Genomic DNA, 27261 nt, shown 5'->3' on the forward strand with positions numbered 1-27261 from the left:
AGAATTAAAGATTCTTTTTTTTTTTAAGTGAGAAGGGAGAATTGTTTGTCGTCCACTTATTTAACACGTCTACAGGTCCACACCAGCCCTCTTTAACCTATAACACAGTACGCTACTTACAAGCCCACTTCTACTGACAAAGGGTTAGTGATATAGTAGGTTCACACAACCGTGCTTCTGATATCTAGTTCAGTCCCTTATGACGCTCCTGATTGACTGTTGATGAGCCAATCACAGGGCTGGAAACTCTCAGTCTCTCGAGAGTTCACATATGCAGGATGTATGTTCCACCTCTCCTGAGGGATACGCCTTTCAAAAGTATCCCTCAGGAAAGGTGGAACATACATCTTGCCTAAGTGAATTCTCGAGAGAGACTGAGAGCTTCCAGTCCTGTGATTGGCTTATCAACAGCCTATCAGGAGTGTCGTAAGGGACAGACCTAGTCATCAGATGCATGGTTGTGTGAATCTACTATAGTAGAAAATGAACCAACCACCCAGATCGAACAGCAGAGAACTGATAAAAACTAAATTTGAGTGATTGTTTCATCCATGCGGATAAACTGAGCCACAATTATTATCATTATTATTATTGAAAATAATGGCTATTTCAGCTGCGCTTCTTTTGTATAGAAGTTTCTCTATTCTTCTTATTACTGATTTTTCTTCTGTACTCAAATTGGCTATTAAAATGCCAAATGGGAGATTCATGTAAAAAAAACGTGGTATTTGTCAAATTGAATATATTCTACAAAATGTAGTACAAATTTTATCTTGATTCTATTCGACAAAAGATCCAATTTGTACTGCATTTTGTATGATATATTTAATTTGGCAAATACCACGTTTTTGACACGAATCCCCCATTTGGCATTTTAATAGCCAATTTGAGTACAGAAGAAAAGTCAGTAATAAGAAGAATAGAAAAACTTCTATACAAAATAGCCATTATTTAAAAAAATCTGTATTAATAAAGGTGTTCTTCCATCATATCATTATCATTATTCTAATTACTAGCAATTCACTCATCCTTACTAAAAGCATATCCATCTGCTGCTTCATTTAAGTGACTCGCTAATGTTTTTTTTAACTAACTATTATGTATGATAGATTCGTAAAGTAACTAAGTCTACGGGCAGAACCAGCCCCGTTTCAGGGAATCCCTTCTCACCCCACCCCCTTCCGAGGGAGGGGGGAAGTAGGATTAAACCCCATTATAAACCATCTTAGAGGTTCCCACTATAACCCTGCCAAGTTTCATGCCCATCGTACCAGCCGTATGGCCGTGATTGAATGACAGACGGACGGACAGACATAACACCCATTATAGTACAGTAAGATTATTATTATTATTATTATTATTATTATTATTCAGAAGATGAACCTTATTCATATGGAACAAGCCCATAAGGACAAATTGACTTGAAATTCACGGTTCAGAAGAACATGGTGCTTATTTGAAGGAGGCAACACCAGGTAACAGGAAATACGAAAAGAAGAGAAAACATTTCAAGAAATTAATAGATAAACAGATGAAAGTGTAAGTAAAATACAAAGAGAATTGCTTTAGCGTGGTTGTGCACTGCATTCCAACCACAAGGTAAGAAGTTAAAATGATTGAGCAGCAGTTCAAGTGGGAGTCGATAAACTCCAAAAAAGTTTGAAGTTTGCCTTCAAGATATAACAAATAAATGTGGCACCATGATATTCAGTGCCACGTACAGTGCCTTATAAAGAGATGATCCTGTGTCTTACTTGTAACAAATAAATGTGGCACTATACAATATTCAGTGTCACATACAATGCCTTTTAAAGAGACGATCCTGTATCTCTTTTGTAGCAAATAAATGTGGCGCTATATGATATTCATATAGTTTGAAAGCTTATGACAGGAGAATATGAGCCGCTATAATCCTTTGGAGCAGAGTACACAGTCTTAATTTTCCGGCTAGAGTCAATGAATATACGTATATTATATATATATATTATTATATATATATATATATATATATATATATATATATATATATAGAGAGAGAGCGAGAGAGAGAGAGAGAGAGAGAGAGAGAGGATTTTGTCTTAAATTTCGCTTTATTTTACAAATATGGGAAGACCATTTCATAGATTACTTTAGGTGCTCTGCTCGCCGATTACCGCTTATTGTAAGTAGCAGTGTCATTATTATCTACACCATTAAAATGAATGGAGAATATTTCAAAACTAATGTTTTAAATATATATAAATATATATAAATATATATATATAATATATATATATATATATACACGTATATATGTGTGTGTGTGATTACTGTTACTTACACCACATGAAAGGGGCGTGTTGGTTACGTATACCGATTACATAATTATGCAAAATAATGGACTGAAGTACTGTACTCGCTGTAAGCAACGGTTAACAAGCCCTTACGCTCATACGACCTATGACCGTGCGCTCACACACATACACACAAACAAACAAACACACACGCACATATAAATATTCATCTCATATTCTTAAGAGTCGTGTACAGCCGTTCTGTTCTGTGTATTTGCACACGAATCAGAACTCCTTATCTCTATCTCTGAGTACGTGTGTGTGTGTGTGTGCTATGTGCTCATCTGTGTGCGTGTGTGTGTGTAAGGTCGAGTGGTATCTGTGGTTGTACCTACAGTCACACACGAACGTACACTTTGATTGGTTTAGGAGAGAGGGACAGACTAACTATTTAAGTAGTACAACTCACTGAACGTGGAACATTGAAGTCGGGAATCAGGCAAGGGGTGACTTTAGGTCCCCTTCAATTCTTCCTTACGGGTTTTCGGTGGACTTCCAAGGTCGCTCGGGGAACTTGCCGAAGTCCGTCCATAGTGTGTCCGGAGTGTGTTACGTCTCGATACCTGCATCAATCAAGGAGTGCGTGAACAATTGACAACTCGGTTTTTTTTTTTTCCTACCTTCCTCTCATCGAGGCCGATGCAAAGTCCAGTGTGTCGCTCTTCAAATTGAAATGCCATTTTTTCGTTGATAATTCTTTCTTCATTTTTTTTGTGTATTTTGTTTGCCTCAGCAATGAAGTAGCCTTGATAACCGAACTACCGCGTGATAAACATCAGCAGAAGAACTCGGGACAATCCGACTATGGCCAACAATCTACACAGAGACCCAGTTGACACAGGAAGACCGTGGTTAGCTTACTTAGTCTCGACGAGCTGCACTCGCTCTCTCTCTCTCTCTCTCTCTATCCATCCATCTACACATACACGTAACCATGGGACGCCGCAAGATCTAGTCGTTGCTTCTTCATCGTAAACAGAGCCGCTGCTGCTGCTGCCGCTGCGTTGTCTCACATCCTTCGGGATACTCAAGAAGAAGCCAGTCGGCACGAGAGAACTTCGCACCTGACGGAGGCGGCGCAGAAGGTGTAAATCCGCAGGGCGGCTTACAGCTAGTAGAGCTTTCCTTATCGAGAGTGGTAAGAAAGCTCCCAGCTAAACTACGGACTGCTGCCAAGAAGACGCACCGTCGGAAACTTGGCACCGCTGCAACACCCGTCCCAAGGGCTGGGAAGTGGCAACAACGTTTCTGGGGCATCCAATTCGACACAGGAACTGGCTCCCCCCGTCCGCCTTCGACGCAATTCCCAGGTTAGTGACCGCCTAATGCCACTTTGCCCCGAATACAAATCATAAATGAATGTAACATCTCGTTGCCAGCTCTCCTTGTTTTGCTCTTTCCCTTTGGAAACGGAGAAGTGTCAACGCTTGTTTGCACTCGGCGTGACCTTGGGTCATTGTAAAATGCCCTAGCTGCTCGTTTCATATTGCTTTTTGTTCTTCTCTCTTTTTTTTTTTAACAGGAATCTATGGGGGTAGGGGGAAAGGGCACTTTCCATGAATGAAAATAAGGTATTTTCTAATGTCATTTACATCTAATTCTTAAAAGGATGATAAAGACATGTTTTGTAATCCGGGGATCTCTTGCAATATCAAAATATTTTGTGAATTGGCAAGTCGATAGTGATGATTCGTATGTATGTATGTATATGTGTATATATTTATATATACAATTATATATAAAGGTGTATGTATAAAAATGCAATTGTATATATATAATGTGTGTATGTTAGGTAAAGTACACTATGAAATTCTTGTTACAAAACATAGTATTTTAGAAATTATATATGTACAGAGCTTATAGCTTTCGTCCAACTGCTGTGGACTTGATCACTAAAACGTGGTATCACTAAAACGTGGTATAATATACAATTCAGGAAACAAAATAACGCCGGAAACCATCATAAAAAAAAAAAAAAAAAAAAAAAAAAAGTAAAACTGCTTAAAAAGGTTGTTGGACCCAAAGGTCAATTCTAAAATTCTTCTGGACCTTCTTGGCAAAATAAACCTGCAGTTTCCGCTAATGAGCCAACTGGGTGAGTTACTTTCCTGATAACTACTTAAATAATGTCCTGTTTTTAAAAGTAAGGGGTCGTGGTAAGAAGAAAAATTACCCTTCTAATATTATGTCAATACCATGAAATATTTGTAAATCTGCATTGCTGTAAAAAATTATGAGAGTCAACTGACTAGGTATATTTCTAAAATGACGAATACCAGGGCATTTACAGAATTAGGTATATTTCTAAAATTACGAATACCAGCACATTTACAAAATATGTATATATTTCTAAAATGAGAAATACCAGGGCATTTATAAGTTTAGGAATATTTCTAAAATTACGAATACCATGGCATTTAAAAAATTAGATTTATCTATAAAATTACGAATACCATGGCATTTACAAAATTAGATTTATCTATAAAATTACGAATACCAGCACGTTTACAAAATCAGGTATATTTCTAAAATGACGAATACGGCATTTGCAAATGCCTTCACATAATATTACTTTCAGCAATGTCCAAGCTCCCATCACAGGTAGTATTCTTTGTCGAAGAAGGCGCCTTTAATGCATCTTCTGGTTTGTTTGTATGGTGTTTTTACGTTGCATGGAACCAGTGGTTATTCAGCAACGGGACCAACGGCTTTATGTGACTTCTGAACCATGTCGAGAGTGAACTAATATCTCCAGAAATACACATCTCTAACTCCTCAATGGAATGGCCGAAAATCAAACTCGCGGCCACCGAGGTGGCAGGACAAGACCATACCGATCTCGCCACTGAGGCGCTCGAATGCAATATTGTACCTATGTTTTGCTATATTTGATTTTTGAGAAATAACTTTGAGGTCCTTTTTGAAAGGGAGTAAAAGTGATATTGGAAATAACGGCTGTTGGGTCTTTCCCTTTGGTAATAATACACCTTTCTACCTCTAGAGAGAAAGTTTTCTATATAATATGTGGGGCAACACAACTTATGAAAGATAGAAACAATAGAGTTTAACTCCTTATGTAAAAAAGCATTGATCACACACACACTACAGTATGCTCGAAAAATCCGATTAGTTAGAACGTTACTTTTCATTTTGACATCCTGATGAGAGTAAAAATTAATGTAGGAATCAGAATAAGTGTTCTTTCTGTATACATAAAATTTATGTCATATATATATATATATATATATATATATATATATATATATAGATATATATATATATATATATATATATATATATGTGTGTGTGTGTGTGTGTGTGTGTGTGTGTTTGTGTATAAGAAAAGAGCCCATAAAAACGTCAAATGGGCACCTTTTATTGGATGGAATTAAGTTTTAACAGAAAATATTTTACTGTATATAAATATATATATGTATATATATATATATATATATATATATATATATATATATATATATATATATATATATATATATATAGGTTCTCCCTCACCATTATATTTTCGGGTTACTTCCCATGCATGTAAAGTGTGTGTGTGTGTATGTGTGTGCCCGTGCGCTGAAAGGATAGAATATAAGATAAATCCACTACAACACAAGGTCTGTAAGACAATCCGTATCCACAGAAGGTCACGAGATATAATATTTGTGGTTTAGAAAACGCGTTCTTCCAGCCTCCCGACTTCGCAGCGTTTAAATTTCACGAAATGTTACGCAATAATTATCCTTTCGGATGGAGATGATCAGGAAATCTTTATAGAATCGCCCATTGCTGTAGACTGCTTTGAGTTCGTTGTGAACTGCTGTTGTTATCATCATTATGTATATATATATATATATATATATATATATATATATATATATATATATATATATATATATATATATGATCTAATATGATCTCTCTCTCTCTCGTTTTGTAATGCCAGTTACTATCTATTATCAGTTTCAAGTGAACGCCATATTCTTTAGAAGGTCGAGATTCAAGTCAGTGGCTTGTTCCATTGAAGGGTTCATCTTCTGAATAATAATAATAATAATAATAATAATAATAATAATAATAATAATAATAATAATAATAAAATAATAATAATGAACACCATATTCTTTGGAAGCTTGAGTTTCAAGTCAATGGGTCTTATGGTAGGTTTGTTCCATATGATGGGGTTCATATTCTTTGAGAGCTTAAATTTGAAGTCAATAGTCCCTGTGGTAGGCTTATTCCATGTGTATAGGGTTCATGTTCTGAATAATAATAATAATAATAATAATAATAATAATAATAATAATAATAATAATAATAATGATAATGATAATGATAATGATAATGATAATGATGATGATAATAATAATAATGGAAAAGTAAATCCACAATAGCATGCTGTTTGATTTTATTTAAGATACAAAGCTTTGTATTTTAAATTGAAAAATCAGACAGACATACTATTGTGGATTTACTTTTCCATTTCATTGACTCATGAGATTATGAGTTTTCTTTGAATAATAATAATAATAATAATAATAATAATAATAATAATAATAATAACAACAAACAACTGTTATTCAGTAGTTTGCTCAGTTCATAACAAACCTCGCATATACCAGGGTAGAGAGAGAGAACAAAATATATATTCTTCAGTTGTTATATAGTAGGCTTATGTCTGTATTTTACAATAACCTGATTAGTGAGAGGACACTGAATGACGACCCAGACGACTGACTATCTGGTGTAGCAACTGCTCTTCTTCTATACTCTTCATTTGCTCTTCATCTACGATAACGAGCAGATAATTGGGAAGAATACACACGAAGAGATAAACTTCTAAGACTTCTCGCCTGAGGTCATATAGTCAACTTACTTTCTTATATTTTTTTGTCTTTTGTTTTTCGTTTTTCGTCCGGTTCCGTCCAAAAGTAGCAATTGGTGTACATACATCCACATAAAAACATACATATATATTTATATATGTGAATGTATATAGATATACATTTGTGTATATATATGTATGTATATACATATATACTTATTTATATACATTCACATTATACATACCTACCTACATGCATATATACGGTATATATATATATATATATATATATATATAATATAATATATATATATAAATATATATATATATAATATATGTGTGTGTGTGTGTGTGTGTGTGTGTGTAGACAGAAATTAATTTTCATTGCATACTCTACTTGTCACAGCCATGCAGAGAGAGAGAGAGAGAGAGAGAGAGATAGCCTTCATCATTAACTATCTATCACCTCTAGATAAACTCCACTGACAATATCATTCAGAACTGCAGCCATTATGTCGCCTGCTATGAACTGGAGATAAGCTATCGACTCTTATCTTCATTATTTCTTTTACTATGACGTTCCAGAGGGTGATATTCAGAAAGCTTTATTTGATGAGAGAGAGAGAGAGAGAGAGAGAGAGAGAGAGAGAGAGAGAGAGAGAGAGAGAGAGTTCTATTATGCTCTGGTTTGTTTCATGACTTTTTGAAAGAATATAATTCATTCAGAGAGAGAGAGAGAGAGAGAGAGAGAGAGAGAGAGAGAGAGAGAGAGAGAGAGAGAGAGAGCACATTTTTGTATATAGATAAAGAATTGGACCTTTCTGAGATAAAATTCGTATCTTTGATAAATCAAACTTCTTCGGAAATCTTTTAATGGTCGGTTCCTCGTCTGTGTTGTCTATTCGCTCTTGCAGTCAGTTTAATAAAGAACATTAAGAGAGAGAGAGAGAGAGAGAGAGAGAGAGAGAGAGAGAGAGAGAGAGAGAGAGAGAGAGAGAGAAACATATTAGTTTATGGTATGGCATACCGAAAATCTTGAACAACCATTAGCAATTATTTTCATGATGAAACAGAACTTAGCATAGGCTACAGTTAATACTCACACACACACATATATATATAATGTATGTGTATGAAAACCAAAAAATTTCACCTTCAAAGGGAGACTAGCATGACAGCAAAAATGGACCACATGTACTGCAGTATAACGAGCTTGGAGGAAACGTCAAAAAAAAAAAGGTATATTTAAAAAAAAACTAGAAAAAGTCTGGCTAGAACCCCTCCCACTCCACTTTCTTTAGAATAACCAACACACTAAGGTCTCTTTGTCTCCTGTTCGAGTTCAGTAAATGGCTTCTTTAAAGTCTCGCTACAAATTCATGGTTTTTAATTCGAGTTCAGTTAATGGCTTCTTTAAAGTCTCACTAGAAGTTCAAAGTTTTATTTGATGAAAATTTTTCAGGATAGACTCACTCTAACTTATTCTTTCCTTCCAGGCAAAGGAACCTTCGAAGCTGAATCAACAGTGACAAAACTGCATTACCTGAGGAAAGTCCGCATCCAAGATACAGAGAGAGAGAAAAAAGAAAGAAACCTTCATGAAAAAGAACAAGGAAACTAATGCGGTTTGCTTAAGAAGACTAGAGAAACTAAAACGAAAAGAATTTAATAAACTTACTTCTTAGTCTAAAGTTCAATTCTTACATGTATATACAAGAAGTGTTTTGACGTAACTTAAGTCATACGTGACAGTTCATTCTATTTTATTTACGACCAGACGAATGTTTCTGTGATATCTCAGCGGGCATAAGTTTAGCAGTGGACCTCTTCGCAAAATAATTCTCCAAAAATGTTGAGTGTGGCTGGAACTAAGGCCGTTGCCCTAGTGACAATGGCCTTAATAACCCTGATATTCTCCATGTTACCCTTGTATGTACGGAACCTCCTCAAAGGACGACTTGAGGGCAAGAAAGCACAGGTGAGAATAATTCTTTCTCCTCCTCATCATCCTCCCATCCTTACTCCTTATTCTCATTTGTGAGAAACGTTCTCATTTGCATCATAGCTGCCAAATCTTATTAAGGGGGATTTAGGGTTGAAAAATCGAAAAATATGAAAAAATGCCATTTTGAAAGCCTTAGAAGAATTGACTCTCGCGCGTTCAGCGGCGGGGCGCTGCCAGATGTTCGGCGAACATTTAAAGGTCCCTGAGCGTATTTAAATGTCCACTCATAAGCATGCCACTCCCCTTTTTAGGAGAACAATGTTCGTTTTATTACTACTATTTACTGACAAATCAAGATATCTCAATGGTTTTTTTTTTTTTTCGACGTGATCAGTATGAACCGTACGATACGTTGGGATGCATGAATACAGGCAACCTCTTCTGTGTTCGGCCTCACGCGCGAGTCACGCCACCTGCTAGTTAAAAAAAGCGATAAAAAGTTTGTTTACAAATCGATTATTTGTGATTTTACCGCAATTATATCCAGTTTGTGCATTACTGTGCAGTATATTGTGATAACAATGCGTCCCACCAAGCTCAAGTAGGCTCGAGAATTAGCGCAAAAAAGGCTAGGGAAAAAAAATATATCTTAGAATTCTGTGAAAAGCGTGGGTGTCGCTCAGAGACCTTGAATGTTACGAAAACAAGTCAGATAAGGAAAAAATACATAGGTTTCAACGAAGATAGAACTCATGAAGGTGACAACATTCTAATGCTTGTGAAAAAAGGTTAGAAAAACTTGCAGTCAAAATTGTGTGTAACAAGCGGAAATGCAAGTCAAAGTGCAAAGTTTATTTGCTCATATCAAACCTTATTAGATAACCACTTGCTCTTGTCAAACCTTATTAAATTACCCTTTGCTCCTGTCAAACCTTATTAAATTACCCTTTGCTCCTGTCAAACCTTATTACACAACCATTTGCTCCTGCCAAACCTTATTAAATAACCATTTGCTGCTGCCAAACCTTATTAAATAACCACTTGCTCCTGTCAAACATTCTTAGATAACCATTTGCTCCTGTCAAACCTTATTACATAACCACTTGCTCCTGTCAAACCTTATTGAATAACCATTTGCTCCTGCTAAACCTTATTAAATAATCACTTGCTCCTGTCAAACCTTATTAGATTACCACTTGCTCCTGCCAAACCTTATTAAATAACCATTTGCTCCTGTCAAACCTTATTAAATAACCATTTGCTCCTGCCAAACCTTATTAAATAACCATTTGCTCCTGCCAAACCTTATTAAATAACCACTTGCTCCTGTCAAACCTTATTAAATAACCATTTGCTCCTGTCAAACCTTATTAAATAACCATTTGCTCCTGTCAAACCTTATTAAATAACCATTTGCTCCTGCCAAACCTTATTAAATAACCATTTGCTCCTGTCAAACCTTATTAAATAACCATTTGCTCCTGTCAAACCTTATTAAATAACCATTTGCTCCTGCCAAACGTTATTGAATAACAACTTCCTCCTGCCAAACCTTATTAATAACCATTTGCTCCTGTCAAACCTTATTAAATAACCATTTTCTCCTGTCAAACCTGATTAAATAACCTTTGGCTCCTGTCAAACCTTATTAACCCTCTTACGCCGGAGCCCTAAAAATCAAAACGTCTCCCGTATGCCGGGCCTGGTTTGGAGTGAGCGCGGAAGTGGAAAAAATAAAAAAAAAATAATTTTTTCAAAAAAATTACAGCGCGCGTACTTTTGAAGATTAAGAGTTCATTTTTGGCTCCTTTTTTTATCATTGCCTGAAGTTTAGAATGCAACATCAGAAATGAAAAATAATATATTATCATATGTAAATAATGCGATATATGGTAGCGAAAAAAAAAAATTCATACATAATTGTATTCAAATCACGCTGTGCAGAAAACGGTCAAAGCTAACCAGTTACTTATTTTTGCGTTGTATTGTACACTAAATTGCGATCATTTTGATATATAATACATTGTAAAACAATAAAAGCAACACCGGAAAAATATTATCACAAAATGATGTACGAATTCGTAACGAGCGGACGTAAAAAAATGTTTATTTTCAAAAAATTCACCGTAATTCTAAATAATGTTCTAGAGACTTCCAATTTGTTTCAAAATTAAGACAAATGATTGAATATTACGATACTGTAAGAGTTTTAGATTAGAATTGCAGATTTCGACCCATTTCGGACGAGTTAAATTTGATACCGAATGTCGAAATTTTAATATATATATTTATTCATATGCACATATTTCGAAGATGGAAAAAGCTACAACCTTCAATTATTGTTTTATTGTATTCTTCATGAATTTGCGCACATTTTTGATATTTATTAAACTCTATAAAAAGGCTAATATGAAAAGGAGCAAATATTAGGATACTGCCATGTACGTATTTCGGAGACTTGCGGCCGCGAATCGGCGCGCGGAGTGAAGGTAAATATATTTTCAAAAATTCACCATAAATCACAATATTGTTTTAGAGACTTCAAATTTGTTTCAAAATTAAGAAAAATGACGGAATATTACTAGGCCGTAAGAGTTTTAGCTTACGATTGCGTTTTTCAACTATTTCGGTAGAGTCAAATTTGACCGAACGTGGTTTTTTTTCTATTTATCGTGATTTATATGCAAATATTTCAAAAAAGAGAAAAAAGCTACAACCTTCAATCATTTTTAGTTTGTATTTCTACATGAAAATTGCGCACATTTTCATATATAAAAAAAAAACTTTATTGTAACAGCTAATTTTAATGGTGCAAACATTTCGACAATCTGATTTTTCGGAAGAGTTACCGCGCGAACGTAATTTTTTTTTTTTTCATAAATTCACCATAAATCGAAATATTATGCTAGAGACTTCCAAGTCGTTGCAAAATGAAGGTAAATGATTGAATATTACTAGAATATAAGAGGTTTAGCTTACAATTGCGTTTTTCGACCATTTCGGTAGAGTCAAAGTTGACCGAAAGTTGAAATTTTTGTACTTAACGTTATTTATATGAAAATATTTCAAAACTGATAAAAGCTACAACCATGGGTTGTTTTTTGTTGTATTGTGCATGAAATTGCGCACATTTCCATATATAAAACATTATGTAACGGCAAATTTAAAGGGTGCAAACATTAGGACAATCGCACGAAAAAATTTATCGGAAGAGTTTTTTATCCCCGCACGAACGTAAGGAAAAAAAGTTTTTTTTTTCCCATAATTAAAAATTCACCATAAATCGAAATATTTGTGTAGAGACGTCAAATTTGTTGGGCAAAATGAAGGCAAATGATTGAATATTACTATAATATAAGAATTTTAGCTTACAATTGCGTTTCTCGACCATTTCGTAGAGTCAAAGTTGACCGAAGGTTGAAATTTTTGCACTTATCGTTATTTATATGAAAATATTTCAAAATTGATAAAAGCAACAATCATGAGTATTTTTTAGTTGTATTGTGCATGAAATTGCGCACATTTTCATATATAATACTTCATGTAAAGGATAATTTAAAATGGTGCAATAATTATGTCAAAGTGACGAAATAATTTTCCGAGATGTCACTGATACTTTTAAGTGCGATAAGAAAGAAATTCGCGCTGCGCGCCTGCGTAGCGATTGTAAACAAAACAACGCCTTGATCCGTAAACTCCCAGCATCCCCCAAGGCGCATGATACAAAAGTTTTGGCTGGTAGGCCTATAAGTATTTTTCCGCGAATTTTAAAAAAAACTTTTTTGAGCCGACGTATGATACGTTCCAATCGGCATACGGGAGACATTTTGACTCGACGTTTAATACGTCCAATCGGCGTAAGAGTGTTTTAATAACCATTTGCTGCTGCCAAACCTTAATAAATAACCATTTGCTCCTGCCAAACCTTATTAAATAACCACTTGCTCTGTCAACCTTATTAAATAACCATTTGCTCCTGTCAAACCTTATTAAACAACCACATTTGCTCCTGTCAAACCTTATTAAATAACCATTTGCTCCTGCCAAACCTTATTAAATAACCATTTGCTCCTGTCAAACCTTATTAAATAACCATTTGCTCCTGTCAAACCTTATTAAATAACATTTGCTCCTGCCAAACATTATTGAATAACAACTTCCCTCCTGCCAAACCTTTATTAATCCAATTTGCTCCTTTCAAACCTTTATTAAATTAACCATTTTCTCCTGTCAAACCCCTGATTAAATAACCTTTGGCCTGTCCACCCATTAATTAAAGAACCATTGCTCCTGCCAAACCTTATTATAACCTTTGTCCTGTTAAACCTTATTTAAATAACATTTGCCTCCTTTCAAACCTTATTTAAATAAACCATTTGCTCCTGTCAAAACCTTATTACCAAATAACCATTTGTTCCCTGTCAAACCTTATTAAATAAACACTTGCTCCGGTCAAACCTTATTAATACCTTTGCTCCTGCTAACCTTATTAATAATCACTGCCCTCCTGTAAAAACCTTATTAAATAACCACTGCTCCTGTCAACCTTATTAAATAACCAACTTGCTCCTGTTTCAAACCTCATTAAAAAACCTTCCTCTTGTCAACCTTATTAATAACCATTCCCCTGCCAAACCTATTAAATAACCATTTGCTCTGCCAAACCTTATTAAAATAAACCTTCCTCCTGTCAAACCTTATTAAATAACCATTTGCCCTGTCAAACCTATTTAAATAATCACTTGCTCCTGTCAAAACCTTTATTAAATAACACTTGCTCCTGTCAAAAAACCTCAAATAAAAAAATTTGCCTCCTGGCAAAAACCTTATTAAATACCCATTTGCTCCTGTCAAAGCCATATCTTAAAAACCATTTGCTTCCTGTAACCTTATCAAAAAAAAACCATTTGCTGCTGCCAAACTTATTTAAATAACCATTTGCTCCGGCCCAAACCTTATTAATAACAACTTGCTCCTGTCAAACCTTATTAAAAATATTTGCTCCTGTCAAACCTTATTAAATAAACCATTTTGCTGCTGCCAAACCTTATAAAGTAAACATTGGCTCCTGCCAAACCTATTAAATAACACTTGCTCCTCTCAAACCTTTATTTAAATAAACCATTTGCTTCCTGCCAAAACCTATTAATAACCATTTGCTTCTGCCCAAACCTTATTAAATAACCACTTCCTCCGCCAAACCTTATTAATAACCTTTGCCTCCTGTCAAACGTTATTAAATAACCATTTGCTCTGTCAAAAAACCTGATTAAATTTAACCTTTGGCTTCCTGTCAAACCTTATTAAATAACCCTTGCTCCTGCCAAACCTTATTAAATAACCACTTTGCTCCTGCCCAAACCTTATTAAAGGACCACTTGCTCCTGCCAAAAAAACCTATTAAATAACCATTTACTCCTGCCAAACCTTATTAAAAAAAAACCGCATTTGGCTCTGTCAAAACCTTATTAAATAACCATTTGCTCCTTCAAACCTTCTTAATAACCACTTGCCTCCTGTTCAAACCACCTTATAATAAACCATATTGCTCCTGCAAAACCTTATTAAATAACCATTTGCTCCTGTCAAGCCATCTCAATAACATTTGGCTCCTGTCAAAAAAAGCCTTATTAAAAACCATTTGCTGCTGCCAAAAACCTTATTAAATCAACCATTGTTTGCTCCTGCCCAAACCTTATTTAAAAATACACTTGCCTCCTGTCAAACCTTATTAAATAACCATTTGGCTCCTGTCCAAACCTTAATTAAATTAACCATTTGCTGCCTGGGCATTTGCTGCTGCAAACCACAAAAACCTTATAAAATAGACCATTTGCTCCTTGACGAACCTTTTAAATTAACCACTTTGCTTTCCTCTCAAAAAAACCTTATTAATAACCCGTGTTGCGTCCTGCCAAACCTAATTAAATAACCATTTGCTTGCTTCTGCCAAACCTTATTAAATACCCACTTTCCCATCCTCCCTGCCAAAAAACCTAATAATAAAACCATTTGCTCCTGTCAACGTTTTAAATAACCTTTGCTTCTGTACCAACCTTGAAATAAATAACCTTTGGCTCCTGTCAAACCTTAAATTAATCCAACCACTTGCCTCCTGCCAAAACCTTATTAAATAAACCACTTGCTTCCTGCCAAAAACCTTTTAAAGGACCACTTGTCGTCCTGCAAAAAACCTTAATTAAATAACCATTTACCTTCCTGCCAACGAAAACCTTATTAAAAAACCATTTGCTCCTGTCAAACCTTATTAAATCACCATTTGCTCCTGTCAAAACCGTCTTAAATAACCATTTGCAAAAAAGCAAACCAGTCCAAACCTTATTAAATAACCATTTGGCTTCTCTGTCAAACCAAACCTTATTCCAAATAACCACTTTGATCCTGTTCAAAACCATTATTAAAGCTAAACACATTTCTCCAGCCAAAAAACCTTTATTAAATACCATTTGCTCCTGTCAAAAACCTTTATTAACTAACCATTTTTGCTTCCTGTCAAACCCTTCTTAGATTAACACTAATTCCTCCTGGCCAAAAACCTTATTCCATAACGCCTTGATCCTGTCAAAACCTTTATTAAATAACCATTTGCCTTCCTGTCAAAAAAAACCTTATTAAATAACCCTTTTTGCTTCCGCCAAATGCCTTAAACTTAATTACTAACCACTTGCTTTTCCTGTCAAACCTTATTTAAATAGAACCATTTGCCTCCTGCCAAAAAACCCTTATTACATAAACACTTTGCTTCCTGCCAAACCTTTTAATACCCCCACTTCCTCTCCTGCCAAACCTTAACTAATAACCATTTCTCCTGTCCAAAAACAAAAAAAAAAAAACCTTATTAGTAACCTCTTGCTCCTGTCAAACCTTATTAAATAACCATTTGCTTCCTGCTAAACCTTATTAAATAATCACCTACTCCTGTCAAAAACCTTAATTTAAATAAACCACTTTCCTCTGTCAAACCTTTTGAATAACCATTTGCTTCCTGTCAAACCTTATTAAATACCATTTGCTCCTGTCAACCTTATTAAATAAATAACCCTTTGCTTGGCTCCTGTCAAAATTTATTACATAACCATTTGCTCCTGTTCAAAACTTTATTAAATAACCACTTCTTCCTGTCAAACCTTAATTAAATAACCATTTGCTTCCTGCCAAACCTTATTAAAATAACCATTTGCTCCTGCCCAAACCTTATTACATAACCACTGGCTCCTGTCAAACCTTATTGAAATAACCATTTGCTCCTGTCAGTAACCTATTAAATAACCATTTGCTCCTGCCAAACACCTTATTAAACATAACCACTTTGCTCCCTGGTCCAAACCTTATTAAATTAACCCTTTGGCTCCTGCCAAACCTAATTAATAACCACTTGCTCCTGCCAAACCTTATTAAATAAAAACTTTCCTCACTTGCCAAACCTTAATTAAATAATCACCTTGGCTCCTGTCAAACCTTTATATAAAATAACCATTTGCTCCTGTCAAACCCCTTATTAAATAACCCATTTTGCTTCCTGTCAAAACCTTATTAAATCAACCATGTTGCTCCTGTCAAACCTTATTAGTAACCCACTTGCTTCCTGCCCAAACCTTATTAAACATAACCCTTGCCTCCTGTCAAACCTTTATTAATAACATTTGCTCCTGTCAAAACTTATTAAATACCCATTTTGCTCCTGTTCAAACCTTATTACAAACCTTTGCTCCTGCAACCTTATTAAATAACCATTTGCTTCTGCCAAACCTTATAATAACCACTTCCTCCTGCCAAAAACCTATTAATTAACCATTTGCTCCTGTCCACAAACGTTATTAAATAACCATTTGCTCCTGTCAACCTGATTAAATAACCCTTTGGCTCCTGTCAACCTTATTAAATAGAACCACTTGCTCCTGCCAAACCTTATTAAATAACCACGTGCTCCTGCAAGCCTTATTAATGACCCACTTGCTCCTGCCAAACCTTATTAAATACCATTTACTCCGGCCAACCTTATTAAAAAACCATTTGCGTCCTGTCAAACCTTATTAAATAACCATTTCTCCTGTCAAACTTCTTAAATAACCATTTGCACCAGTCAAACCTTTATTAAATAAACCATTTGCTCCCTGTCAATCCTTAGTACATAACCACTTGATCCTGTCAAACATTATTAACTAAACCATTTGCTCCAGCCAGCAACCCTTTATTAAATAACCATTTGCTCCTGTCAACCGGAATTAAATAACCATTTGCTTCCCTGTCACCTTATTAAATAGCCACGTCCTCCTGCCACACCTTATTACATAACCCCTTGATCCTGTCAACCTTATTAATAACCCTTTGCTCCTGTCAAACCTTATTAAATACCATTTGCTCCTGCCAAACTTATTACATAACCACTTGCTCCTGTCAACCTTATTAATACCCCATTTGCTCTCTGCCAAACCTTATTACATAAACACTTGCTCTCTGCCAAACCTTATTAAATAACCACTGTTTCCTCTGCCAAACCTTTTACATAACCACTTGCTCCTGTCCAAAACCTTTATTGTTTAAAAAAATAAAAACATTTGCTCCTTCCAAAGCCACTTATTACCATAACCACTTTTGCTCCTGCCAAACTTATTAAAGTAAAAACTTTCTCTTGCCAACTTTTAAATTAACATTTATTACTGCTCCTGCAAACCTTATTAATTTAAATTACTTTTCTCCGTGGCTTAAACCTTATTAAATAATTTCACCTTGCTCCTGTCAAACCGTAAAGTAAATAACCATTTGCTCCTGTCAACCGTATTCCAAATAACCATTTTGCTCCTGTCTCCTTAATTAAATTAACATTTGTCCTGTCAAAGCCTTGGTTAAATAACCGTTTGCTCCTATCAAACCTTATTAAATAACCACTTGCTCCTGTCAAACCTTATTAAATAACCATTTGCTCCTGTCAAACCTTATTAAATAACCATTTGCTCCTGTCAAACCTTATTAAATAACCATTTGCTCCTGTCAAACCTTATTAAATAACCATTGCTCCTGTCAAACCTTATTAAAAAACCATTTGCTCCTGCCAAACCTTATATCATAACCACTTACTCCTGTCAAACCTTATTAAATAACCATTTGCTCCTGCCAAACCTTTTCAACATAACTACTTGCTCCTGCCAAACCTTATTAAATAACAACTTTCTCCTGCCAAACCTTATTAAATAATCACTTGCTCCTGTCAAACCTTATTAAATAACCATTTGCTCCTGCCAAACCTTATTAAATAACCACTTGCTCCTGCCAAACCTTATTAAATAACAACTTTCTCCTGCCAAACCTTATTAAATAATCACTTGCTCCTGTCAAACCTTAATAAATAACCATTTGCTCCTGCCAAACCTTATTAAATAACCATTTGCTCCTGTCAAACCTTATTAAATAACCATTTGCTGCTGCCAAACCTTATTAAATAACCATTTGATCCTGCCAAACCTTATTAAATAACCATTTGCTCCTGTCAAACCATATTAAATAACCATTTGCTGCTGCCAAACCTTATTAAATAACCATTTGATCCTGCCAAACCTTATTAAATAACCACTTGCTCCTGCCAAACATTATTAAATAACAACTTTCTCCTGCCAAACCTTATTAAATAATCACTTGCTCCTGTCAAACCTTAATAAATAACCATTTGTCCTGCCAAACCTTTATTAAATTAACCATTTGCTCCTGTCAAACCATTATTAAATACCATTTGCTCTGCCAAACATAAAATTAACCATTTGATCCTGCCAAACCTTATTACTAACCATTTGCTCCTTGCAAACCTTATTAAATAACCACTTTGCTCCTGTTTCCAAACCTTAATTAAAAATAAAAACACTTGCCTCCTGCCAAACCTTATTAAATAACCACTTTGAAATTCCCTTTTGCCACCTTAAACCATTAAAAACCTTTGCTCCTGCCAAACCTTATTAAATAACCATTTGCCTCCTTTTCTGCCAAACCTTAAATTTTAAATAACCACTTGTCCTGCCAAAGCCAAACCTTATTAAATAACCATTTGCTCCTGTCAAACCTGATTAAATAACCATTTGCTCCTGTCAAACCTGATTAAATAACCATTTGCTCCTGTCAAACCTTCTTAGATAAAAACTTGCTCCTGCCGAACCTTATTACATAACCACTTGCTCCTGCCAAACGTTATTAAAGTACAATTTGTTCCTGTCAAACCTTATTAGAGAACCATTTGCTCCTGTCAAACCTTGTTAAATAACCATTTGCACCTGCCAAACCTTATTAAAGTACCATTTGCTCCTGTCAAACCTTATTAGAGAACCAGTTGCTCCTGTCAAACCTTATTAAATAACCATTAGCTCCTGCCAAACCTTATTAGATAACCACTTGCTCCTGTCAAACCTTATTAAATAACCATTTGCTCTTGTCCCAAACCATCCCTTAGATAACCTGCTCCTGTCAAAAACCTATTGAATAACCATTTGCTCTGCCAACCTTATTAAAATAACCATTTGCTCCTGTCAAACCTATTAAATAACTCTTGCTCTTTCCAAACCTTATTAAATAACCATTTGCTCCTGTCCAAACCTATTAAATAACCATTTGCTCCTGCAAACCTTCCTTAAAGATAACCTACTTGCTCCTTGCCAAACATTATTAAATAAACCATTTGCTCCTGTAAACCTTAAATTTAAATCACCATTTGCCTCCCATGTCAAAACCTTATTAAGAAACCACTTGCTCCTGCCAACCTTATTTAAAGGTACCATTTGCCTCCTGCTCAAACCATTATTAAGATAAAACCATTTGGCTCCTGTCAAACCTTATTAAATAAAACTTTGCTCCTGCCAAACCTTATTAAAGTCATTTGCTCCTCTCAAACCTTATTAGAGAACCATTTGCTCCTGTCAAACCATATTAAATAACTATTAGCTCCTGCCAAACCTTATTAGATAACCATTTGCTCTGGTCAAACCTTAATTAAATAACCATCTGCTCCTGTCAAACCTTATTACATATTCACTTGCTCCTGCAAACCTTATTAAATAACCATTTTCTCCTGCCAAACCTTATTAAATAACCATTTGCTCCTGTCAAACCTTATTAGATAACCACTTGCTCCTATCAAACCTTATTAGATAACCACTTGCTCCTGTCAAACCTTATTAAATAACCACTTGCTACTGCCAAACATTATTAAATGACCACTTGCTCCTGCCAAGCCTTATTAAATAATCACTTGCTCCTGTCAAACATTAATAAATAACCATTTGCTCCTGCCAAACCTTATTAAATAAACATTTGCTCCTGCCAAACTTCATCAAATAACCACTTGCTCCCGCCAAACCTTATTAAATAAACACTTGCTCCTGCCAAACCTTATTAAATAACCACTTGCTCCGGCCAAACCTTATTAAATAACCATTTGCTCCTGCCAAACCTTATTAAATAACCATTTTCTCCTGCCAGACCTTATTAAATAACCATTTGCTCCTGTCAAACCTTATTAAATAACCATTTGCTCTTGAAAAACTTATTAAATAACCATTTGCTCCTGTCAAACCTTATTAGATAACCATTTGCTCCTGTCAAACTTTATTAGATAACCACTTGCTCCTATCAAACCTTATTAGATAACCATTTGCTCCTGCCAAACCTTATAAAATAACAACTTGCTCCTGCCAAACCTTATTAAATAACCATTTGCTCCTGTCAAACCTTATTAGATAACCACTTGCTCCTGTCAGACCTTATTAAATAACCACTTGCTCTTGTCAAACCTTATTAAATAACCACTTGCTCCTGTCAAACCTTATTAAATAACGACTTGCTCCTGCCAAACCTTATTAAGTAACCATTTGCTCCTGTCAAACCTTATTAGATAACCACTTGCTCCTGTCAGACCTTATTAAATAACCACTTGCTCCTGTCAAACCTTATTAAATAACCATTTGCTCCTGCCAAACCTTATTAAGTAACCATTTGCTCCTGTCAAACCTTATTAGATAACCACTTGCTCCTGTCAGACCTTATTAAATAACCACTTGCTCCTGTCAAACCTTATTAAATAACCATTTGCTCCTGCCAAACCTTATTAAGTAACCATTTGCTCCTGTCAAACCTTATTATATAACCACTTGCTCCTGTCAGACCTTATTAGATAACCACTTGCTCCTGCCAAACCTTATTAAATAACGACTTGCTTCTGCAAAAACCTTATTAGATAACCATTCATTCCTGTCAAACCTTATTAAATAATCACTTGCTCCTCCCAAACCTTAATACTTAACAACTTACTCCTGTCAAACGTTATTAAATAACCATTTGCTCCTGTTAAACCTTATTAAATAACCATTTGCTCCTGCCAAACCTTATTAAATAACCATTTGCTCCTCCCAAACCTTATTACATAACCACTTGCTCCTGCCAAACCTTATTACATAACCATTTGCTCCTGCCAAACCTTATAACCCTCAAACCACTTGCTCCTGCCAAAACCTTATCAAATAACCACTGCTTATGCAACCTTCAAATAACCACTTGCTCCTGCCAAACATTATCAAATAACCACTTGCTCCTGCCAAACCTTATCAAATAACCCCTTGCTCCTGCAAACCTTATCAAATAACTACTTGCTCCTGCAAACCTTATCAAATAACTACTTGCTCCTGCAAACCATATCAAATAACCACTTGCTCCTGCAAACCTTATCAAATAACCCCTTGCTCCTGCCAAACCTTACCAAATAACCATTTGCTTCCTTGTAAAGTTTTGAAATTTAGAGGGAAAATTCCCCATGAAATAATTGGCTTATCTAGTTTATTATTCAATGCTGAAACTGAGTGGCTGTTGATGTGATTATATATCTAGACAAAAGCAAACTTTGTAAATGTCAAGAACTTTCTAATAACTATCTGAGCTGTCCTAGTTTTATTTTTTGATCTTCTGTGCCCGCAGTCTGAGATTATTGTGGGATTCATGAAGGTAACACCCTGTGTTTTAGCGGTCTATTATGCTGATTTTCTATCCAACTGCTATACATCTGGAGATCTGAGATGACACTGTTTTTATTCCAGACTGCCCTTAGTGCTTGCTTATGCTTTGGTGGAGGAGTTCTACTGGCCACTGTCTTTCTGCACCTCATACCTGAAGCTCGCCTGTTAACGCAGCGTGCTTTGGACAACCATTTCCTACCGCACACTAACTACCCCATCGCAGAACTCATCATCTGTGGGGGATTTTTCATCATTTACATCATCGAACACGTTGTTCACACTTGCAGCGCGCACAACCATCACTCACCCAAGAAAGATGAGGGCAAAGAAATGAGCAGTCCCGACGTCATTGAAAATGAGCACGTTCCACTCAAGCCAGTTACGACCAAAGACTCCAATAAGGATGATGTTCAAAACAAGAAGAGTCAACAGAACATCATGGACCACAGCGATGCCGAACACGGGTCAAATGATGCTCCAGTCACCCAGCAGGAGGAAAAGTCATCAGGCTCCACTGAAGGGCTACCAACACTCAAAGCCATGATATTCGTTGTGGCCTTCTCGTTTCACAGCATCATGGAAGGCCTGGCTCTTGGCCTCGTTAACTCTAGTAGAGACGTGTGGTTCCTGTTCGCTGCCCTTCTAGCGCATAAAATCGTCATTGCTTTCTGCATGGCTATGGAACTACTTGAAGTAGGAGTCACCCTAATAGGATTTTTGGCTTCCATGATCATATTCTCTCTGGCTTCTCCCATAGGAGGTCTCCTCGGTACGCTCATCGTTTCGTTTGCCACAGACGACTCCCCGGCAGGCTTCGTGACAACCACCATCCTCCAGGGCATTTCAGCTGGCACCATCCTTTATGTGACGTTCTGCGAGGTGCTCGAAAGAGAGCGCAGCAAGAAAGACGGCGGGACAGTACGCACCGTTTCCTTGGTCTTTGGTTTCTGTGCCATGGCTGTACTCCAGATATTTGATGATGAAACTATCATCCAGCAGCAGGACCAAATTTCCCATCATAACATCACAGATACCCAAGTATTCTCAAATGGCGATATCTTGTGATTAGTTCTTTTTTCAATTTCTTTTGATAATCTTTTGTAGAGTGAATACCTCTTTGTTGAAGAGACAATTTGATAGTTTTATATATGTACATTCTGAGGATTATATACTACATTTGTAATTGTAAAGAGTTTTGGATTATTCACGTGATAATATTTTTCACCTGGGATTTTTTTTGTATGGTGTTTTTACGTTACATGGAACCAGTATGGTTATTCAGCAACGGGACCAACGGCTCTACGTGACTTACGAACCACGTCGAGAGTGAACTTTTCACCTGTTGTCCTTGCCGGAGTGGTCATATCGGGTAGACTTGATTAAAGTAAAAAAAGTCATTCTTACCCAATTTACCTCGTTTTATCACATGGCAGATATCATCAGAGGTGTGTTTTACTGCCACCTGTATATATAAACCACAGATTATCTCATCGGAGATATTATTTAGACCAACCTCAACCTTTCTATCTGTTGCAAGAAGTTATGTCAAAATTACATCTTCAATAAATAGAGCAGATTTAAATCTACCTGGTTATTTATTAGCATATTCCCTTTCAGATTCAGTTTTCTCAAAAAGTATGATATTTATTAGTGAAATTCCCACTTCAGAATGGTATCTCAAAACTTAGTGACAAAGGCTTACTTGTTATGAAAGAATAATTTTCCGCTTTGATCATACATCTGAAAACATTTCAGGCCATACATCAAATCTGAAGTAGTTAAAACCATTGTTTAAAAAAGTAAATAAATAAATAAAAAACTTGTCACCACCTCGGCAACCAAGAAAAGATGACAAACGTTCTACCAACGTAAATGAAAAAGTTCTCTACTTTTCCTCTAGTCGATGTTCATGCCTTGCCCTCTTAATTTTACAATACTTGCTCCCTTTCCCATAATTCGTACAGAGACTTGAAAGTGTTTATTGTTGTTCTCTGACCAACTTCATGAACCCCGCACGAAAAGTTGTGCTTCTTTGGCGCTGCCAAATACCCCATTGCATGTACCATGTGCAAATAGCTTTTTTTGGGGGGTGGGGGCCGGGAGGTGTCGTGGTGCAGCCCAATTTCCCATTATGCAGTCCAGGTAAATAAGAGTTATTTGATATTACGCCCTGTAGCTTTTACATGAACCAACAATATTACTCCCTATAGCTGTTACATGAACCAACAATATTACTCCCTATAGCCATTACATGAATCAACAATATTACTCCCTATAGCCATTACATGAACCAACAATATTACTCCCTATAGCTGTTACATGAACCAACAATATTACTCCCTATAGCCATTACATGAATCAACAATATTACTCCCTATAGCTGTTACATGAACCAACAATATTACTTCCTATAGCTGTTACATGAACCAACAATATTACTCCCTAAATCTGTTACATTGAAACCAACAATTATTATTTCCTATAGCCTGTTACATGAACCAACATATTACGGCCCTTAAATCTGTTACATGAAACCCACCCATATTATTTCGATAGCTGTTACATGAATCCAACAATATTACTCCCTACAGCCCGTTACATTGAACCAACATATTGCTCCCTAAATCCTGTTTACATGAACCAACAATATTATTTCCTATAGCTGTTACATGAACCAACAATATTACTCCCTACAGCCGTTACATGAACCAACAATATTACTCCCTAAATCTGTTACATGAACCAACAATATTATTTCCTATAGCTGTTACATGAACCAACAATATTACTCCCTATAGCTGTTACATGAACCAACAATATTACTCCCTAAATCTGTTACATGAACCAACAATATTCTTTTCCTATGCTGTTACATGAACCATAATATTTACTTCCCTATTGACTGTTACGAACCAATAAGAAAAAAATTACTCCCTATGGTCCGTACATGAATCAACAATATTACTCCTATAGCCGTTACATGAATCAACAATATTACTCCCATAAATCTTTAAATGAACCACAATATTACTCCTACAGCCCGTTTACAATGAACAACAATAGTGGCTCCCTAAATCTGTTTACATGAACAATATTATTTCCTATATGCTGTTTTTTTTTTTTTTTTTTTTAATTTTTTTGTCCAACGGGGAATTTTTTGGTTGGCTCCTACATCGTTTACAATGACAAAATATTACCCTCCTAAATCTGTTACATGAAGCCAACAATATTTTTCCTATTTCTGTTACATGAATAACCAATGTTACATCCCTGAATGCCTGTTAACAGACCATCAATATTAATTCCCTAAAGCTGTTTACATGAACCACATGTTATTTCCTATGGAAGCCTGTTAACATGGAACCCATAATTGTTACTCCCTAAATGGCTGTTACATTGAACCAACAATATTCCTTTCCCTATATCGCCTTTACCTTAAAGGAACCACAATGTTCCTCCCTATGCCTTACATGAAGCCAACCAATATTACTCCCGCTATCACTCCGTTACATTGAACCAACAATAGTTTACTCCCTATAGCCGTTAAATCATGTTAACAATGTTAACTACCATATGGCCTTTACAGAATCATTAATTTAGTACTCCCTATATGCCCATGTTACATGAACCAACATAATATTACTCCCTATACTGTCCCGTTACATGAATCCTAACAATATTACTCCCTAAATCTGTTTAGGCTATGAACCAACAATTCTTAACTTTCCGTAATGACTTGTTGTACCATGAATACCGGAAAAAAAACTAATAAATTACTCCCCTAATTAGGCGTTTACATTGAACCAATACAATAATTGACTTTTCCCTATAGCCTGTTTCATGAAGCCAAACAATTTACTTCCCTAATAGCCTGGTTTACTTGACCCAACAATATTGCTCCCTATGAGCTGTTACATGGAATACATATTACCCCTAAGACTTACGTGAATAAAAAATATTTACCCTCCCTAATCTGTTTAACCATGAACAACAATTTATTTACCTCCTAGCGGTTAGGCATGAACTAACATGCTTACTGTAATGGGCCAATTACAATTAACCATTGGGCAATATTACTCCCTAATAGCTGTAACATGAACATATAATTATTTCGCTCCTATAGCCTGTTACAGTGAATCCGCAATGTTACTCCTATTAAGCTGTTTACTAAACCGGGCATATTACTCCCTAAATCCGTTGTTAGCATGAACCAATAATGATTGACTCCTATATCTGTTAACATGAACCATACAATTATTCCAACTTCCCTATAGCCTGTTACATGTAATCCAACAATATTAACTCCCACTATAGCCTTGTTACAATGCCACCAAATATTACTCCTAAATCTTTACATTGAACCAACAATATTACCTTCCTATATCTGTCCATTGAACAACAATATTACTACCCTATAGAACCGTTAACCTGAACCACCAATATTCCTCCCTATACTCTTACCAATGAAACCAACAATATTTCCTACCTATGGCTGTTACATGAACCAACAATATTACTCCCTATATGCCTTAACATAATTCAACAATTTATTACCCTCCCTATAAGCTTGTTACATAACCAAACAGAATGCCTACCTCCTAATAGCCTTACATGCCTCCATCAATCGTACTGTTATCCGCTGTTAAACATTTGGGGAACCGGCAACAATCTTACTCCCTATAGCCGTACCCATGAATCACAATATTACTCCCTACCGCTGTTACATGAATCCAACAATATTACTCCCTAAATCTGTTCATAACCAACAATATTACTTTCCTATAGCCTGTTTACATGACCCACAATATTACTCCCCTAATAGCCTTGTCATGATACCATATTACGCCCTATAGCCATTACATGGAACCAACAATATTACTACCTATAGCTTTACATTAAGCCAGCATAATTACCTCCCTATAACCTTAACATTGAACCACAAATTACCCGCCCTGTAGCTGTTACATGAACCAACAATATTACTCCCTATAGCCGTTACATGAATCAACAAATATTACTCCCTAAATCTGTTACATGAACCAACAATTAATTTATTTCCTATAGCTGTTTACATGAACCGCAACCAATGCTACTCCCTATAGCCATGCTGTTAATGAACCAACAATGTCAACCTCCCGTAATAAGAAG

General features: G+C 35.7%; 1 protein-coding gene across 1 annotated transcript; it reads left to right on the top strand.

The window, feature by feature from the left end:
• Positions 1-2979: 2979 nt before the first annotated feature.
• LOC135201820 (zinc transporter ZIP1-like) lies at positions 2980-23699 on the top strand. The gene is made up of 3 exons (XM_064231098.1): positions 2980-3643; positions 8658-9139; positions 22195-23699. Exons 2-3 carry the CDS (start codon positions 9011-9013, stop codon positions 23176-23178), a joined length of 1113 nt encoding a protein of 370 aa, XP_064087168.1. The 5' UTR covers positions 2980-3643; positions 8658-9010; the 3' UTR covers positions 23179-23699.
• The last annotated feature ends 3562 nt before the right edge of the window (positions 23700-27261 follow it).

Source organism: Macrobrachium nipponense, chromosome 23 (assembly GCF_015104395.2).
Source record: "Macrobrachium nipponense isolate FS-2020 chromosome 23, ASM1510439v2, whole genome shotgun sequence".
Taxonomy (NCBI): domain Eukaryota; kingdom Metazoa; phylum Arthropoda; class Malacostraca; order Decapoda; family Palaemonidae; genus Macrobrachium; species Macrobrachium nipponense.

Coding starts and splice junctions, on each gene's coding strand:
- LOC135201820 (XM_064231098.1), top strand. CDS start 9,011: ATGTTGAGTGTGGCTGGAACTAAGGCCGTTGCCCTAGTGACAATGGCC. Junction 9,140..22,194: donor TTGAGGGCAAGAAAGCACAG/GTGAGAATAATT, acceptor TTTTTATTCCAG/ACTGCCCTTAGTGCTTGCTT.